Source organism: Falco cherrug, chromosome 6 (assembly GCF_023634085.1).
Source record: "Falco cherrug isolate bFalChe1 chromosome 6, bFalChe1.pri, whole genome shotgun sequence".
Lineage (NCBI taxonomy): Eukaryota > Metazoa > Chordata > Aves > Falconiformes > Falconidae > Falco > Falco cherrug.
This window is the reverse complement of record NC_073702.1, coordinates 10605330-10626102: the sequence shown is the minus strand read 5'-3', so window position 1 is coordinate 10626102 and position 20773 is coordinate 10605330. Positions and strand designations below refer to the sequence as shown.

The 20773-nt window shown below is 38.3% G+C and overlaps 1 protein-coding gene across 1 annotated transcript in view; it reads right to left on the bottom strand.

Annotated features, from left to right (window-relative positions):
* The window catches only part of COL12A1 (collagen type XII alpha 1 chain), a 106444-nt gene that overhangs the window by 82408 nt on the left and 3263 nt on the right, over positions 1–20773 (bottom strand). Inside the window, 11 exon segments of the mRNA XM_055713887.1 lie at positions 1016–1288; positions 2238–2510; positions 5550–5822; positions 7176–7778; positions 7994–8284; positions 9044–9217; positions 9669–9833; positions 9946–10209; positions 10919–10975; positions 11892–12035; positions 12768–12884. Coding sequence (XP_055569862.1) covers positions 1016–1288; positions 2238–2510; positions 5550–5822; positions 7176–7778; positions 7994–8284; positions 9044–9217; positions 9669–9833; positions 9946–10209; positions 10919–10975; positions 11892–12035; positions 12768–12884 — 2634 coding nt within the window.

The window sequence follows — 20773 nt, the reverse complement described above, 5'->3', positions numbered from 1 at the left end:
TCAGTTAAGTGCCTGAATTTTAGTGGGATGAATTCAGTACATTGGTGAATCATTGGAACTGATTTTTTTTTTTTCCAGTTTCCTATTTAAAATAGGTTTTCCGGTTTGTTTCCTAAGCTATGTCATAAACAAAAAGTTAAACTGATGGAGGAACTGAGAGCCAAGTATATCCCTACTATAACTCCATTAGAGCCAATGGACGAGTTTTAATTCCACATAATTCATCTGTAAGATGTTTTCAAATGCCATGCCTAAACAGCTGCAGTGCCAGACTTTAGCAATACATACCTGGCCAGCACAGAGTAGAGTCACGCTTCCTTTCATGGCCTAGGAGGCAGCTTTCCCTATCCTTTGACAATTAACAGATGACACAGAGAATGCTCATAGAGAAGTCTGGGAAATTCTCAACTTGAAGGCAGAGCAAGAGCAGCCTCCCCTCCTTATAAGAAAGTCTCTGGCTCTGACTTAGGCTTTGCCAGCATTCTGTTAATGCTCAGCTCCAGGTTCTTACGAGTTAAAAGCAGGAAATGATTCATTATTCCCTTGCCTAGACTAGATGCTGCTTCTTTAATGCAAAAAACAGCCTCTGAATATCTTTCAGTAGAAAGCACTGCAGAAATCCTGCAAATTTTCAAAAGGACGAGATATTTTAGCCCTGTTAATTAATCCTGTTACATTAAGAACAATCTGCCACTAAAACTTCTTGAAAGTTGAGAGTTACAAGACAAAATGTTTCACTGAGGCTGGTGTGGAAGTAGTCAGTTTTGGTTGGTGCTTCCGGCAATACCTTTTTCAAGAAACCCAGTGTCCCCTCCACAACCAGTGATTTGACCCCACTCTTTTCTCTGATGGACAGTAGGTTTGGAAAATTCCTGTAAAGTAGAAGAGTGCCTTTATGCCTATTTTTCATTCACATATTTACTCCTACAGAAAACTCAGGAAGATAGTACACTTTAAGACACCTTAAACATCAATCAAATAAGTGAATGACTGTACAGAAACAATAAATAATTACCTTCAAGTGTTTCTCCTTCTCCAGAAAGGGCCTCCCCAGCTCCAGAGGCATACAAGGCAGACACAGTCAATGCATACCTAGTGGCTTCATCTAAGCCTTTCAGCACTTTAGAAGTAGTGTCACCTTTCACAGTCACTTCCTTAGTTTCTCCTCCTGCAACTGGAGTGTATGTTATAAAGTACTGCTGCACTTTGCCAGGAGCAGCACCCCAAGACAGCTTCATTGTTGATGTTGTAGCATCAGAAACTCTCAAATTTCTTGGATTTCCTCGGACTGCACATGTCAAAAGATGTTTAAAAGAAGTTAAAGCAAGCTTCATTTCTTGGTTTATTTTTTAGGTTACCACAACATAGAACTTAACGCTGAAAAAAATAATTCCTAATAGCCTGCACTAACTCAGCTACAGTGTAACTTCATTGTAATCAGGATTGTACAATTCCACCCCCACCCTCCTTATGCAAAAATGCCCAACAAATCTTTTTGCTCCTATTATTTTCTGTTAAAACAAGCTCAATCCTGGAACAATTATACATACTAGCACCTGAATATATGCTTAACTTCAACATGCCAAAATCCATGTTGAAGTCACTGTCTGCAGAATCAAGTCAAAGATCAGCAATGAAGCCTGAAATTAACACATCATAATTTCTTACAGAGTTCTTTTTGATGACAGTTTTTCTGATTTCTGATATTTAAAATCTCAATGAAGTTTCACCAGTGATCAGGACATTTGTACTGTCTCTGTAGTCTTTAGATTTTGCTTAATAAGGCATGATACCTGTTAAAGGATCATATATTTTTATACAAGTTAAGGCTATGGTGATAACTTTAGTAAATTAAATGTTTCACTTATTCTTTGCTAGCTATTCAGAACAAAGTGCAAACAGGGTCTCAGTTTGCTGAAAGGAAATATAATTATATCATTGACAATATGAAGAATCATGAGGACAATTGATTAAACATACAGGTAGATTCTTCACCAGTTACCTTGCCATATTAAGTGTTGTAGGTTCAATAGATTATATTTTAAAATGAAATATTACTATTTTGATAAATTATGTTGTCTTAAATTACCTCTCAACCAGGCTTGAGTAATTTTATAATTCCCTGTTCATCTGGGATAATACATATGCCAATATGGCTTATTCTCTTTTCAGTATGAATATGTCAGCATGCAGGAGTTCTTCTCAAGCTTACTATGTTCACAGCATTGATCATGTACCTTCATCAGTTTTTGCATATCCATTCAGCGAATTCCCAGGCCCAGACTGATACTCAGGAATAACAGACACTTCATATCTTGTATCTTGGATCAAGTTCTGCAGAGTAGTTGATCTTTCATTTGCTGAGACAGTCACTTGTCTCCTTTCTCCTCCAGTAAGTGGTCTATATACAAGTCTGTACCGCAGGACATTTCCTGGAGCTGGAGTCCAGCCAACTACAAAGCTATCAGTAGTTTCATCTGTTATCCTTAAGTTTCGAGGAGCACCTTTAACTACAAAAAATATACACATATAATTTGTAAATATTTGCTTTTAATCATCTGAAGTATCTGAAGTGAAACCATTCCACCCATTCCGTTAGCTCATCCAGTTTATCAAAACAGTTTATATTGCCTTTCCATTGCTTAAAGGTAGACAAACCATTAGTCATTTCTGATAATTTAGGGCCAGGGTTACAACCAGCAGTGTAACAAAGCTGTCCCAGTTGTATTAATCCCAGTTTATACAACTGCTTCTGAAACTTAAGACTGACTGTGTTTAGCAGTAACAGCAGAATTGAACTGTGTAAGGGACATTTGGGCATGGTGGGGAAATTTCTTAACACAATAAATCATACAGGTTTCTTTGCTGTGGCCATTTGCTTCTGCACCACCTCCATTTACAGATAAATGTCAGATACACCTGACTACACAGAGGCAGCTCACCTATTTTAACAAAATGACCAAAACAAATGTAACAGGGAAAAAAAACCACACAAAAAATATTTCACAACAAAAAATATACTCATTTCAATATGAATTGCATCTAATGCTTAAAAAACATTTCTGAATTAAGTCTCAATCTCAAAGACAAGAAATATTCCAGAAATTACTGAAAAACTGTGTTGAATCATTTAACCTAGCCTGCTCCTTGAAAAAAGATATAGCAGCTCAGGTCATTTCATATGAACTCAGTGGGCACACCAAAGAACTTGACGTTTCCAACATACATTAAGTTCTACTGTACTGCAAGTTGCCAAGCAGTATGTAGCACTGTCATTAAGGCAAAAATTGTTTTGTTTTTTGCTATTTACTATCTAAAGCTAATTCAACTGGAACATTATATGCCAAAAGCATTGTCATTCAGTGTTAAATTACAGACCTGTTAAGAATGGAACAATTAATAAGCCTATTTTAAAAGAAACAAACTTGTCTTCTACTAATCAGAAACACAATATTCAATTTCAAATTCTTTAAAAGACTGAAACCAAGGTTAATTGCCAAGAAATCTGTCTGGCCCCAGTTGTTAGCTGGATCTGCATGGAAAGCTGCTGACGTTTACATGATTGCAGAAGAACTCTGTCTTCTCAGACATGTTGGGATTTCATCAAATCAAGATGCTGACAATTATTTAAGGCAGTATCAGTTACAACATGGGAATAGTGATTATTTTTATAAAAGCTATTCCTTCTCCTGTCCCTTACACTCAAAAGCTATATATTCTATCAGCCAAGAGCTTGTCTGTTTTCCTAAGGGAAAGTTATGTGCGGCCAAAACATTCTGACTGGTACAGTCATGGAAATATGCACACCAACAGTGAAACCTGTATCTTCCAAACTTAACTTCCAAACTGAGCTACTTTATAAGTGTGTATTTCTATCAGTCCTAAGAGGAAAGGGCAATTAACAAATTTCCATGCTGCTTCTTTTGCTCCCTTGGAACCATTTACATCACCAAAGGTCACAAATGACAGCATGGAATAATGAAAAAGACTGGATCAATATTTTTTAAATCATGATTTAGACTGAACTGAGTATTCAACTGTGGAAACAGAAAATCAATTTTTCTGTTATCCTTCTCCTTTAAATCAGTGGAAATGCATCATGGCAACTCTATCAAAACAAGTACAGCTATCTTGCTTAAATTTACAGCCATTGATCACATAAACTCTGTCCTGGTTTCAGCTGAGATAATTTTCTTCTTGATGGCTAGCGCAGTGCTGTGTTTTGGATTTGGTGTGGGAACAGTGTTGATACACTGATGATGGTTTTGGTTGTTGCTGGGTAGTGTTTGTACTGGGTTGGGGACTTCTTGGTTTTTCAGGCCCTGCCAGCAAAAGGGCTGGAGGGGCACAAGAAACTGGGAGGGGACACAGGCAGGTCAGCTGAGCTGAACTAGTCAAAGAGGTATTCCATACCATGGGATGGCATGCCCAGTATATAAACTGGGGGGTTGGCTGGTGCCTGCCAATTGTTGCTTGGGACTGGCTGGGCACCAGCCAGCAGGCGGTGAGCAGTTGTATTCTGTGTCACTAGTTTTCTTTCCTCCCTTCCCTTTAGATTTCATTTGTCTTCCCTTCTCCATCCTTTTCATTATAACTGTTAATTATTGTTCTTTTTATTATTAATATTACTGTTCTTTTGGTTTTATTTTATCTTAATTATTAAACCGTTCTTATCTCAAGCCTGGAGTTTTACATTCCTTTCTGACTCTCCTCTCCACCCCCTGGGCGCGGGGGGAGTGAGTGAGCGGCTGTGTTACTGTTAATTACCAGCTGGGGTTAAACCACAACAAACTCACACTGTCATCAATGGAAATTTTGAATCAGCAAGAGTTATTGAATCGGACCCATGAAGTTCTGATGAGAAACAGCTGACCAAAAACTCAGCCCCCTTTAAGCCTATGGTATATAGACCAGAATTTCTATTAATGTAAGTTAGATGTAGACACAGCAAATTACATAGGTACGTACTGGACTTTAAACGTGTTAAAGTCAACATGCATTCCTGCATCAGAGTAGGATAGGATAGGATAGGATAGGATAGGATAGGATAGGATAGGATAGGATAGGATAGGATAGGATAGGATAGGATAGGATAGGATAGGATAGGATAGGATAGGATAGGATAGGATAGGATAGGATAGGATAGGATAGGATAGGATAGGATAGGATAGGATAAGGTAGTTCAGTTGGAAGGGACCTACAATGACCATCTAGTCCAACTGAAGTGTATATTAAGATTATTACATGCCAATGAATTTGTTATTGACAACACACCACTTCATTTGAAAATAGGTCACTGCATAGAAATATAGCATCCATCCAACTTTCAGGGAAAATAAAATCCAATCTTAACAATTTAATGTTGGCCTATTATTGGAATTTTATATCTTTACTAAATGCATTGAGAGACAATAATGTGTATTCTCATCCTGCGTACCAATACAGCTTCTCAACCTTAGCTGGCTGTTCCACATACACCCATTCCCTCAATTAAGCAAATTATTATTTGAACATATGACTCTTTTGCAACCTAATAATGGGAAGCCTACCTTCTAAGGTGGTTTCCTCTCCATCCAAGGGAGGGCCATCACCATCTTCATACTCAGAAATCACACTGACTGCGTAAGTAGTCTCAGGTAGCAGGTTGGTGAGAACTGAGCTAGTACTTGAAGCTGGTACTGAAACAATGAAGTCCTCTCCACCAACTGCTACTTTATATTTAATGAGATAGGACAAAACCTCAGATCCAGCTGGAGACCAGCTCACTTTGAAACTGTCAGATGTTACATCGGAAAAGACCATATTCTTTGCAGGTACATAAGCTGTATGGAAATAAAAATGCACAGATGAGGCATACTTGCTAGAACATTTTTAACACAAAACCTCTAAAATAAATGAAAAATGTCCCTCAATACTTTGATTTATTCTAACTGCACAAATATTTTATTGCACATGCAACAGTATTTGTTTTCTATATTTGCTTATAACTATCAAATTTCATGAAGATCATATCTAAGTTGTCTCAAATCATATGACAATGAGGAGAAGCACCAACTCAGTGATTTCTAGATCAAATGAGAACAGTCCATCCAAAACAATTACTTATGAAACTGAAGTTAGAATCTGATGATCAAGTTGGTTCCCTTTTTCTTACGTCCCATGAACAGCAATAACTTTATGCCCTCGGGAACTAAGAATCCTTGGGGGGTTTCGGATCTAGATTAGAAATAGGACAAAATAAATCCCAGTAGTTTTTCAAGGATGGAGGCAAAGGGGAAACAAGGGTCTTGACATGAGGCACAACACAAACCTGACATTCCAGGCTTGTTTTGGTTGGCCTAGTCAGCCTAACAGTGGGGATGTTAAGACAGCTTGAGCCCTCTAAAACAAAGGCTGCTTTTCTGGTTTGTTCCTCAAAACTATCCTGAAGCAAAAGGCTTTATTTTTAAAGAGAGTGGGGTTTTCAATACTGGGGACTATCCAATGTTTAGTGTTCTACTAAACATAGGTAGGGACACTGAGCGTGCAACTAATCATAAGTAACTTTAGTTGACCAAAAGTTGGTCGTTTTAAAGTCTTTTAAATATTAAACATTATCCAAATTCACCAAGTTGGATACATGTGAAGACTTTCACGTACTACTTCAGTCTCTACAGTTAGATTGAGATTAATATCACTTAGCATCTGCTGTCTCAAATTGTTTTGTATAAGCCCATTTCAGAGGGCCATTCATTTTACCCTAAAAATTAATCTAATCACCCTCTGGACGTGTCAGCATTTTTTTACTGCCTTTGAAATTCTAAAAGACAAGCTTAGACTAGCTACCTCATTTTGGACAGCTAAAGAAGAATGGCCCTAGTAAGTAACTGCTTTAATTAAGACATCAAGTGTAAAAGCAGAGCACATCCACTAAGGTCATTCCATACAGACACACACTTTTAACAACTTTCTATGTGCCTAGGGGAAAAGGGGGAAAAAATACTTCTCCAATATTTTTTTCATCTCCATTTCTCCATTAATTTCCCCTGTTGCTTTGAAAATGTTTGAAAATGAGAACCAAATCCCCTGTTATTAAAATTACCATGTGTATATGTACAATTTCATCAATATCTATTTGTCTAGGTAACTACAATCACAAAACATTGGTTCAGACATTTTTCATTGCACTTACTTACATTTTTTCCTTATAGCAGCCAGTTCCTGCTCAATCCGCAGGCAGACAGACTGTGTGAGTTCAAATGATATTCTTTGAAAAGCATCAAAATCTTCCACTGTGTAAACATGGGTTTCAGCAGGAGGTGATGCAATTGCTTCTAACTCTGTACGCACTGCATCCTTCACACCAACTGCAAATATTTCTACATCTGCATCCCTCAGCTTTATTGCAGGTTCTTTAAAAGCATCTGACGATTTTCCATCAGTAATAAGAATCATGACTCTCGGCACATTTGGTCTTGAGCCTTTGCTGGTAACAAATACTTTCTCCCTCACATATGTCATTGCTTTGCCTGTGTTGGTAGATCCACCTCTGTAGGGGAAGGTGTTAATAGCCTGAATTATGTCTTCCACTCTGTTGTATCTGTTCAAAGAAAACTCCATATGGGGATCTCTGCTGTACTGTACAAGACTTATCTGTACTTTCCGAGGTGATATCTCAAAGCTTTTAACTAACACTTCCAAAAAAGCTCTTACTTTAACAAAATTGGCGATACCAATGCTGTAGGAACCATCCACTAAAAACACAACATCAGCTTTTACATCCACACCACGTGAGCATTCTGTAAAGAAAAAGAAACACCTCTATAAACAGATACACAGTGTCACAATTGTATTTGCAGTTCATGTATCATATCCAGTTGCTTATAATTAAAATAAACCATGCTAAGTAACGATGTTTCTTATAAATAATAAAGGTATGATATTAAAACAAGCATCAGAGGTTTAAACAACAAAAAGCTACTGTGTGAAAATAACATAGTAGCTCCTAACTCACCCACTTGAACTTTTACTTGTTGTGTTTTCTCCATTATCGTTATTGGCTCACTGGGGGTCAGTCCTTTCATTGCATAAACATTAATTTGATACTCTGTGTCTGGAGAGAGATCTTTAACATTCAGAGCAGTAGTCTGAGGACCCACACTCAGTACATGTTGTTTTCCACCAGCTATCATTGGAATGAACTGCAGCCGATAGCCAGTTACTTGGCTTGTGGATGGATCCCAAGTGATCCTAACAGATTTTGAGGAGATCTGAGTGGCCACCAGATTTGAAGGAGGCTCCACCACTGAAAGAAACCAAAAGCGAACCGAAAATGTTAATTACAATTGTAAACAGATTTTCTTCCACATTTTTATTTCTGGAATAAATTTAGTCATGCTTACTTAATCTTTACTAAAAATGACATATTTTTTGTAGCATAAATAAACACAAGTGAATTAAAGGACAGTCCAAATGAGGCATCAGCGAGAGGGCAAAAATATGAAAAATGCATTTTTGGTCCCCCAAGTATAGTAGAAGTTCCAGGAGAACACAGTACAGAGTGTGAACAAATGCGGACTTGAGCAGAGCACTATGACAGTGAAGTCACCTCTGCTGCCATTTTGGTCAAGGAGTAACTAGGCCAGAAAGCTGCAATGACACAGCTTGATGTCCGTGTTTTCTCAGCATTCTCTAGTTTTCATTCTTTGGTTCTTAACTTATTACATATTCTGTGTCTTCACCAAGCAGTTTTTTTCCTTTAAGTACATTTTTTCCGTAGGAGTGAGTGATGCCTGTGTTCAAACTGACTGTATAAGACTCTAACAACTGCACATCATTGTGCTGCCCTTGAAACTACGGAATAATGGAGCTATTCCAAATCTACTACATCACATATTCTGGTTTTCTGCATTTAAATGCACAAAGCTAAGACTTGTTTTCCACACTTGCTAAATGAGGAAATGGATCAAATTCCAGAAACAAAGTAAAGGAAGTATGAATAGCCCCTTAAGTATTCATCAGAATAAACTGAAGTCAATAAATACATTTATATAAAGTGTCTCACCTTCTTCTCCACTAACCAGTTCACCTAGCTGTTCATCAACACCGGAGCACACTTGCAAGATAATTTCATTCTGTATATCCACAATTCCATCAAAATTAGCCACATTGAACACATGCTTCAGTGAAGGCTGAGATGCAATTAGCTTGAGTTCCTTTGCATCTGCTGCTTTGATTCCTAGAAGTTGCGACAGGCAAGACTGTGTTAAGTGGCCATAAAATACAGACACCTGTGAATGCATGCATAAAGTATCAGAACATCCTGGGGTAAAGCTGAGTTTAATTCAGCTCTGTCTTCTGTCATTATCAATAATCAAACTACAAAAAAAATGATTAATGTGATGAGGTGACATTTTCAGCCTGAGAAAATAACGTGGTATATGCAATAAGGCTGAGGTTGAAACTGTGCTTGTCAGTCATTTTAATCTCCATGTAGGAGCTACAGAATTACTATCAAATCAACACAACTGGTATGTTCCACTCTGGAGTGTGCAAACAACTCACTCCAAGGCATACACATGGAAAGAGTGAGATAGCGAAATTCTTGAAACATGTCTAGAATCTGTAAAACATACAACTTACTTCTTCAGGAATGTTAATCTCTCAAACATCAGAAAAACTCAACATACCCAAAGAAAAAACTTCAACTCCTATGTTGCGAAGCTCTCTTGCAGGTATTTCAACTTCATCTTGAGCTTTTCCATCCGTAATGACAATTGCTACTTTGGGAAAGCCTTTTCTTGCTCCAGCAGACTCAGTGAAGGTGTTTTGAACCAAGTAATCAATAGCCTCACCTAAAAATACCAGCACAACTTGTGTTTTATTAGGCCTGAATGAACTAGGATTTAAGCAAATTTGAATTATAAAATGAAATGCTGAATAAGCATATATGTGGGAAATCTGTACCTGTCATTGTGTTGCCACCTTTGTAAGGTATCCTTTTAATTGCATCAATAAGATCACTTCTTCTGAAATACTGGTTTAAATTGAACTCTGTTCTTGTATCTGAACTGTACTGAACAACTCCAACTCTCGTCTTTTCTTCCCCAATGTCAAAAGCTGATACAAGGGCAACCATGAAGTCCAAAATATATCCGAAGTTATTTCTCCCTACACTCCATGAACCATCTACCAGGAAAACTAAATCTGTCATTGCACTTATGGAGCATCCTGGAATACACATACACAAAAAAAATCTCTGTTAGCAAATGAGAAATTGCATTGCACAAATCAGTATGAAATGTCTGACAGAAACTTAGTAGGTGAAAGCCAAAACAAGCAGATATTTAATAGCTTGATATTCTTATTTAGAACATCTGATTTGGGAAAGCATTATTCACCTAAGTGAACACCCATACAAGCCTTCTAGCTGCAATTACCAGAAGGAAACTGTCACCTAGATACTCAGTTTTGAGACACCTCTCATGCTATTGCACAAGTTGTTATGCCACAGCAGATGAAAATCAGACACAAAGCTTTTTACAACAGTTTGATGTTATAGGAACATTTCATTTTGTTACCACTTCTGCTTTGCATCTTAATCTCTCCATAACAGCTACACAGGTTCTTCTGCAATGCCTTTTATCCACAGCACAAAGCCTTTTATTAATAGGACTAAGACACTCATGGACTTGCTTGGCTTCAAAATTCAAGAATGCTTGAAATTCTCAGTTTTGGTACCAGCTTTGCACCTTATTCTTTCAATACGGCTATAAATTCCTTCCATCCCAGTCCCTTCCCAAGTTTTCTTAACTCTGGACAAGTTTACAAGTTAATTTCATTGCTAGGTAACACAGGAACACAGCTTAACTTTATAGGGCCCTAGAGCTAGAACTCACTTATCTCTAAAATGTCAGATCAGTTGAATGAAACACCTTACTTTGCAATTGAGCCTCAACCTTCTTTTCCTCTGGTATCCCTGGACCACCTGTCTGAACTGCACAAAGCACAACATAGAGAGAATTAATGGAGGAAATCAAGTTAAATTTGTAAATATCAAATAAAAGTGTGTAGGGAATTACAGGCTCTAATCTGACAAGCCAGAGAACATGAAAATATAAATGCAAGTCATGAATACATCACCTGTTCACCTGTCCTTACAGATTTGACAATATACCATTCAGGGCAACACAAAAGACAGAAAACACAAATAATTAAGAATCCTCTGTATTTGTACATCTTGTACAGTAATTTCCTGAAAATTAATGGCAATATCCTTGGATGAAATACCAGTATCACCCCTCTCTAACACATCAGGGAACTCATCATAAGTCATTTTCCCGAGGTTGTTTGGGAAGCCTGGGACATGTGACAAAATGTGTCATATAAGATAGTTTGCTGTGCTTAACATTTTTATTTAATTAATTGTATGCTATATTTAATTACTAAATATAAATTGAAAAAATGTAAATTCCATATTTTATTACGCATATAGATAGATATACATTGCGTTATATTTTATTGTTTGATGAGGGTAGTTAGTCTTTTTTTTTCCTCCCAAAGAAGAAGCCGGTTAGATTCATTTGTTACTGAGGTCAATGAGAAACTTCCCCTTGACTTAAGCAGATGCAGTTTATAGGAAGCAGGTTTAGCTCAAAAGAACCAGTGGCCTCCTGCAAAGAATTCTAGAGGGGTTATCAGCCACAATATATCTATGTTAGCCTCCTCTTACCTCTTGCAAATTATCTCTGCTTCTACTAGGAATTAGGCTTAATAGAAAAAGTCTGTTCAGACAGCTACATCTGATCAGGGTTTAGGGATGTGGCAATTTTGTTGAGGAACCAGAACAAAGCCAAGTTTTGTGAACAATCACCCACTTATCTTGGTTTTCTAAGGGTATTACAGGTACTTACTTGTCAGTTGGCCAAAAACAGGTAGACTCTCCTCTCTTTCATCATATGAAGATATTGATACAACATACTCTACAGCAGGTATAAGATCTGATAAGATAGTTTGGGTAGTGCTAGGTGAAAGAGTAAATTCTTTAGTAGGCCCATCTGCAATACATATATAAAACAGTTAATGCAGCCTTTAAATCCAGTAATATCAATGACAAGTTGATCATTTTTTAAAAAAATGCAACAGAGAATAATCTATCTAAAATCCAATAATAATTTTAGAATGATACACTTTCTTTTTTCCTGAAGAATGAATTTTGAAACATGAAACTTTGAACTAACTTGTTTTCAATAGTGAAAAAAATTACTGAAGCGTTTAATAAATTCCAGGAAATTTGAAACTTAAAATGCACATACGAAATGTACTATCATCTAAGAAATCATGGTCCCATTCCAATTCAATATCACTTTTACACTGATTTCATTTCTCAAAATAAAATGGAATAATGAGTGTCTTAGCCATTATCAGGAATTTAGATGACACTACTGCATCATTACCTGCCGCATGCATTATTTCGCCTGGGAGAAGTACTTGAACAAAGTACAATACAATTCTCTAACTTTAAGGTAAAAGCATAGAAGAGGAGCAGGGTGATGATTCTACCTTCTTTTCACTCCTTGCAAAGGAAAGATGTCCAAAACTTACTACTTGCAGCCCCCAAAGTGTAAATACTATGGTAAGAAGAACTCTAACTTGGAACAATCACTTGTCTTGATCAAACACTTCAGAAAGATGTTAGTAGCTACTCTCATATTAAAGTTAGATATAAGTGAAAATAAAACCAAGTTTTAAAAAAATGTAATGACATAACACATTTTCACAGAACTTACCATTTGTTGGAACCACAGTTATCCTGTAACCCACTATTGCCTCTGGTGGCCTTTTCCATGACATTTGAACATTATGTTCATCTATAATTGTAAAATTCAAGTCTGATGGTGGATTAACTGCAAAAGATTTATACCAGGTGGATGTTTAAAAGTTTGAACAAGTTTTGGAAAATGAATAAATAAAATAATGTTGAGCAAAGCTTACTAAAATTGTCTTTGCATAAATTTGTTTCCAACAAATATAAAGATATGTTGTTGGAAAAAGAGTAAAATAAAAGCTGACAAAATATGACAAAACATCAAAGAGTATATGCATTACAGAGGACAGCACAGAACATATGTTTCTTGAGTTGCCAAGACATTCAAGAATGGCCAGCAAAATCAAGCACAATAGAAAACACATTTGGATACATGTACAATGAGTTCACAGATAATCACCACATATGCAAACGTTTCACATAACAATTAAAGGAATTTTTTTTACATGCTGGGTGCAATCCGTACAAGCATGCCAAATCACAACCTGCTTACAATACCATGAGATCATTTAAGACATTGAGAACACAGCATTCTTCTTAATTAGACATCAAAGAATTTATCAGCTTTTTGATATAGTCTCTGCATAGTCATATTTCTTACCAATTTCACTGAATCTAGAAACTTGGCAGAGAAAAAAATATTTCAAAGAATACAGGAAAAGATTGGGTATTTAATATTCAGTAAAACAATTTCTGTTAGGGTCCAGATATAAATATACATGTAAAATGTATATTAGTAATAATGATATACTGATGTATCATTTTATTTCAAAATATGGAGAGCTCCACCCCTTTGTTCCTATAAGCCACTAAAGTGACATACTTTGCATATGGCTGCAAAGGGTTCAGGAACTAAGAGGACAACAAATGGGGTTAGCAATGGTTGCAATTTGCTGAAATATTTGAGCTGATGTGAAAGCTCACAAAAATAAGATTCTACCTGTTTACACCAGATGGCTGTACCATTTCAGAGGTGTAAACTATTGTTTTAATGTTCCCTTTGCAGCAGGTGTACCCATACTAATAGTGGCATTTTAACATAAAATGCCAGTATGGTTCCAAACAACACAATGGTTAATTATGAAAAGACAACATCAAAGTATATTTATGGACATTTATTTTACAGAATTTATAGAAAACAGCAAAGAGGCCACCAGTGATCTGAACAAATGACTGCAAATAAAACTTGGAGCTGATGACAGAAGTAACTGAACAGTACAGAAAGAAATAGTTTACATACGCTATTTTGCAGCATCATGCATATGTAAATGAAATGTTGATTATTATTTTTTTTAGCTTCCCACAATGGACAAAAGCCTCCATGTACAAGGTTCATTACACAAAGAGGTTTCATAAATATTTTATAATGATATTCTCTTTGTAAAATTGTCATGCTTATTCATGCAGTATTTTACTGACTCACTGTCAGTGCATGGTAGGTGTATTATATATTACTGTTTAAATAGGTCTACAAAGTAAGATTAGATTCAGCCATACTTTCCTTAACTACTTGTGAGATCATTTTGCAGGCATTTTTAATAGAGAGATCTTCTCTGTTTCATGGAAGATCTCCATCATGTGTCAGATTTTGTTTCACTTTTGAACACAATTTAAAGACCACATAAAGAAATAAATGCTAGAATGTACACTTATGAGAAGACACGGTCCAATTGCAATAAGTAATACTGAGCTCCAAACAGCTGGCAACCAATTGTGTAGGCATTTTTATCCTTTTAATTTCCTGTCATTTCCAACCATAGGATAATATGGCTTTGTAATACTGATACAATAGACACACTAGTACTGAAGTAAATGTTATTTTTCCTATTGTCCATACACAGGCAGTGAGATTAGACCATTAACCTGCATGCATTTGTTCATCATTCAGTTTATGAGTATCACAATGCTAGAGACAGCAGGGTAGTTACTCAGTATCAAAATCATGCAACACGTGTTAATAGTAAAAGACATTTAGATGATAAGAATATCATTATAAAATATTGTTTCAGTAGCAATGGCTCAGGACAAATTTAATGCAAAGGCAGAGACAACTGACCTGAGCATGCTTTAAAAAAAAAATTCAGTACATGGAAAAAATAGCGCCACCAACCTTGCAAGTAAATTGGCATGTTGCAGCAGAGACTAGGCTTTAACTGCTGAAGGACAGCAGCAGCCCAACTTGTTGATATCCAAATGACCGGATTCCAGATAAACTGAAAAAACTGACTGTGAGGAAAAGTCTTTAACATTTTAGAGGATTTAAATCCATCTTATGACAATTCAGATGTGGATCTTGGCAGGTAACAAGAATAGTACATCGACATATAAGTGACGTATCCATTCATCCAGGTGTTCATAGCCTTTTAGAACAATGGTGTTGCAGGGGACCTCAGAAAGTCCCCTCATCCATCCCACAGCCAAGACATAATCAGCCACTCCATGTCATTCCCGACATGTTTGCTCAGATCATTCTTAAAGACCTCCACTGTTGGCAAGACTACTAGCTTCCCAAAGAAATTACTCCAATGCTTCAATGCCTTTGTCATCATAAAGTTATTCCCGACACCTAACCCCAGCCTTTGTTGCTGTGCTTTAAATCCATTCCTTCTCAACCTGTGGCTGGTTTATCAAACTCAAGCATGGAATACTTCTCCAATTGAAATCCAAAAAGGAACCTTGCCCGAGTGAAAAAAAGCCAGTTTGGATCCAATGCCGTCAAAATGTCTTCCAGATGGCCTGTGAGCTTTTGTTACTCAAACAAAACCTCCAAACATCCATGGACCTTCACATGGGTCAGATTTCACCCATGTGAAACCAGCTGTGGGGTGAAGACCAAACCATGGTCATATGACTAACAGCAGTAAGTCAATCTGAAGTACAGCAAAATGTTTAGACGATTAAAATCTTATTGTGATAATCAAACAGGGCAACTATTGCTCCACCTTATTAAAATTCTTCTTTCAGGAAAGAATTTACTAGTGGAAAAATAATACATCTGCAATATGGAACCAGACTAGATTACTAGGAACAAAATGCCCCTGGTTGTGGTGGGAGTTTGTCCCATTACAGGGACAAAGCTTAAAACTTCACTCTCCAGGTTTATGTGTGAGCCCAGCTTTACTCAAGCAAGAAGTTTTGATGTCAGGTTAGTTGTGGAAGTGAAGTTGCACCGATGCTTACAGTGTAATGACACTGCTGATCAGTCTGACCCTGTGTCCATCAAAATCCATGTCAGACCTCTCGCTGACTTGTCAAGGTACAGGATCGTGATTGTAACATGCAACGGTGTTATAACATTGCCTTAATGCAGTGATTCCACTGTTGATGCACAGAAATGTATGGCTTCCCTACAGGTTTCCAGCATTGTAAAAAAATATCTTGCTGTATGACCATAATGTTTGCACAGTATTATTTTCCACCACTCTTAGAACTGTGATATGATAACTTCCCCAATCAGATGTCCTACCTTATGCACCACAAAAGAAAGAAAAAAAAAAAATCAGACATAATATACTTAATTCATTGCCACTCCTTGGGTACACACATGTATAATATCAGTATATTTTCTGAAACAAAAAATATAGAGCAAGGCATTTTTCTCATGCTATGTATGTCTTATACTAGCTTGTATTACTTAACAGGTAATACAAACCTAATATACAAAAGTCTATGGCTTTTTACAGGTAACACAATATGACTGCCAGAGGATCCCAATGAGTATCTTAACAAGAGAGAAGTAAAATATAATGGGAAGAACAAGAAATTTAAATCTAGAATCAGACTTAAAAGTGACATAACTTGGAAGTAGCTGCCATCCACTCCTTATGCGAAACAAAATCTGTAATCCCATCACTGGAAAAGACTCACCATAATTAGCATGTGAAATAACATGCTAGCCCACGTTAAAAAAATATACAGGCCACAGAAGCTGAAGAACAAGACCAGCCTTGCTCTCACTCAGATAAGACCTGCTGAGGTTGGAAGAGGCCAAAACTCCTGATTTACTATTTTCTTCATAAATGTCATGAATTTGACACAAAAAACTTTATCAGGATCCCAGTCAAGCTCCTCTGAAGTCAGTGTTGCCAATGTGAATGGGAGAAAAAATGAGCTATAGCCTAGAAATGTAGTAAAAAGCAGCTTCTCGGCCTTGTCATATACTTATTGTCGATCACAATACAGAAACATTGCCACCTGTATACTTGCATTTTTTTATTTTATAGATGTATATGAAATTTCTTCAAGATACAAGATATATAGCTCATAGTGTATTTTTAAAAAAATAATTTAATTATATATACCTACACTTATAAAAATATTTGTAACTAAACCTAATTGCATATATATACACACACTGCATGCATGAATATTTACCAAATTTTACGCATGTTTGTGCATATATATGTATGTGTGTCTGTGTGTATACACAGACACACATGCGTACACTTTGCTTCTAAATAGCAGTAGGAAAAACGGGAAGTTTTTACTCCTGACATGAGTCACTTTCATGTATATACAAATTTCTATGTGTTTTTCTCTTTAGGAGCTTAGAAATCAACAGCTAGTTTCTCAAAAGATAGAAATCAGACATCAAAAGGTAATAAAATAATGGTCCCACCAACCAGTTCCAAAGCTGGGTAGGTGGTTAGCTTCAAAAGTTTCAGCTACCCCAGATCATCTCTAAACTATTCAGTCAATGAAAATTAATATACTCAACACAAGGTTCATTATATGAGAAACTTTCTAATCCTCTGTAACTGCTGTGCTGCAATTATTTGTCACTTACTCTATTGCATGTCCTGCAGACAGATTTTTCACCTGACAAACGCTTTTCTGCACTACAACAAAGGTCCCATGCTTGGCTTAGTAATGCTTTCCTTCCCTACCTCCAACCTCGAAACTAGACTTTTCTAGGTCTGAACCTGTTCTTGAAACATTGGAAAGTCAGCACTTTCACATGCTCAGTGAAGTCACACAGAACCAATAATCATTCCTTTCCTGTACCTTTGAAAATCCCTCTGCATCAGGAAATGCAACAAACTACACAAGCCATGACACCACCACAGCATTACCCTGAGATTATAACTAACAAGTTATTCACATACTAATCTACTTGGCAAAAATATGACTAAAATAATGAAAAAAATTCTTATCTAGCAAAAGGACATAGATTTCCCCCAGCTCCTTCTGATCACAGGTGGAAAAACTACCATGACAGAAAGAAATCCTGACGTGACACACAGGATATGCATTGGAATGTTACAGTGCTGGACTAAAAAGGCAAGAAAGATTTAAACAAAGCACAAAATACAGCATCATGCACAAGAAGTTTAAGCTGAGAGAGAAACATCAGAAAGATTGCAAAATAAAACAAGAATAATTTCACAGTAAAAGTGCAAAAATGCTGACCATGAAAACAGATGGGCTTCCTTGTCCAGGATAAACAACTTCCCCAGTGAAATCCCATGAATGCGTTTGTAGTGATCATCCGACTAGAAACCACTGCATTGCTGTACCTCTGTAGAAAAGCTCTATCACCATTACTGCAGCTCACCACCTTGCAAACAGCAACAAAGCATGGCTTGCAAGGACTCGCAGAGCAGCTGTGGTGCTGATGGAGAACCAGTTTCATTGTGGAGGAGCTAGGAATCTATGAACAGCAGTATTGGATAAAAACCAGATCTAGTCCCAGGGGAGACTGCAAAATGAAATCTGAAGGAAGACAGAAAAACAGAACGCAGCTTTTCCTTCCCTCTGCTTTCATTCCATCTTCCCACCCCATATCAACAATCTTTACCACATCAAATGGCCCTCTCTCTTATCCCCTCTCACTTTTTCATCCCATCAAGTGTCTACCCACACCTCAAGGAAAGAAAATTCAAACTGCATCTCTTGTGAACACCACAGATAGAGCCAAGGGGAGAGCTTTGCCACCGTGTTATCTGAAAACACAGATTAAAGGATAAGCGTCCAGGACAAAGTCAATTCAGCAGACAGGATTTAAGTGGTAATGATACTGAAATTAAGTAAATAAGATCCAACATGCAATTTACAATATGATGCAAAATTGAAGCACAAAATTAAAACAGTGCAGAAGGATGACCAGTATAGTGCAAACAAATAACACACTGTAAAAAGCTCTGCGGGGGGGGGGGGGGGGGCAGGGAAAAAAAAAAAGCAGTTGCCACCAGAGCAAGCGCTAAGGTATCCCTAGCTTTGAACTTCCATTTTCAGCACCACTGTTTCTCACTGCACTTCCTACTCAAAAGACACTTTTCTGCTCTTACTTCAAAACTCTGAAGCTAGGAAAAGTTTCTCATAGAAACCTGATCACTGCAAACTAGGTATTCTATTAATACACATTTCTGAATGCAGAGTAATGTAAGGGCTGTCCAGGAGCCCTCTACAACTCACAAGGTCAGGCTTTGTCCACCCTTTTACGTAGCAGTGGCACATCCTCCAACATGAGATGTAAACAACTTGGCCAGCTTGTCTGGCAACGTGTCCAGTTTCACTGTTGTAAAACAACTGTGTACTTCAAATATGGGTTTGTAGCTTTCATTAACAGCACTCAAGCTATGACTGGTTTAGTCGAGCTATAGCTAAATAAAATACCTTCATTTACATTTCAAAATAACCTACTCCAAACGTGAAATCAGTGGTGCAGGACAACAGCAACATTACTCTAGCTCTGAATGAGCTCCCTCCTAAGATGGGGAAGAATGCACGAACACATCCACTCCCTTCCTCCACCAAAACCATACACTTTCTCTGCTTTCTCTGGCACAGCCATCCTGCATTTCAAATGCAACTCTGAAATGACTTCAAATGACCTTGTTCAGTTCCACAGCCAACAAAAACGCAGCGCAAGAAGGAGGCAGCAGGCTGATTCTCTCCTAGGGTGACCAGATGTTGCACTACTAGCAGAAATGTCATCTTTTTCCAGAAAGCCAGTGTACTTTACATCTGCATGCCCCAAGTAAGCACCGCTGCTGGGGAGGCAAACACCCCAGAGGCATCTGTGACATGCCTGGCTTTTAGTAGCCATCACCCAAGGTGACCAGGGACAGACACAGGAGCTTGCAGCTGGCCACAATCAGAGAATTTGCTTCAGTTCAATGCAGAAAGAGAAGGAAGGGAAAAAAACTGAATTATCAGATGCTGGCTTCTGGGTTTTTTTCCAGTAAATCCAGGGGAGTCCACACCCAGTGGTTCGGTTCACCCTGCGATGGAGTCAGGTCGCGGAGGTCAGATTAAGTCATTTCAGCGCAGGATGTCCAGCATCTCTATTTCCCCTGGCAGCCACTGCTGGCAGAGGCACTGTTACTACAACCAAAGCCGTCCAGCTCACACGGAGAGCGACAGGGGAGGTTGCCCCCACACTTGCTGTTAATCCACCAGGGACGCAAATGAGCCAGGGCCAAGCCATTTTGAGCCATGCCATAGTGCCTGTGGTGGCCACAATGGGTCTCCCCAGGTCTTTGTCCATGCAGCTGGAGGCAGGACACTGCCACGGGCTGACAGGGACCTCAACCTCCAGGGAGACTGGGCCAGGGCCCTGCAAGGAGGACGAGGAGGAGGAGGAGGAGGAGAAGAAAGGCCCCTTTGGGGGTGACAGTAACACAGGCATGCCAGAACCTTGGGGCCCTGGCCACCGCAGCAAGGCCTGGCCCAGGTGCAGCCACCCTTCCGTGGTGCCCAGGATGTACGTCATGGCGGCGGCAGCACCTCCCCGGGGGTGCTCCCCAGGTCAGACCCACCACAGAGGCCGAAGCAGTCCCAGGGAAGGGTCTGGCCACCCCAGGGCTCGGCCGGGGGTCGCCCCACCAAGCAGGGGAGGCCGGCGGGATGGAGGCGAGGGTTCCAGTCCAGACAAAACACACAGGCGCAGAGAGCCAGACTCTGTTGGAGTATTTTATTTCAAAGCTGCGGGCTGTTGGGTGGTGGGCTTTTCATTTCCTCTCTCAA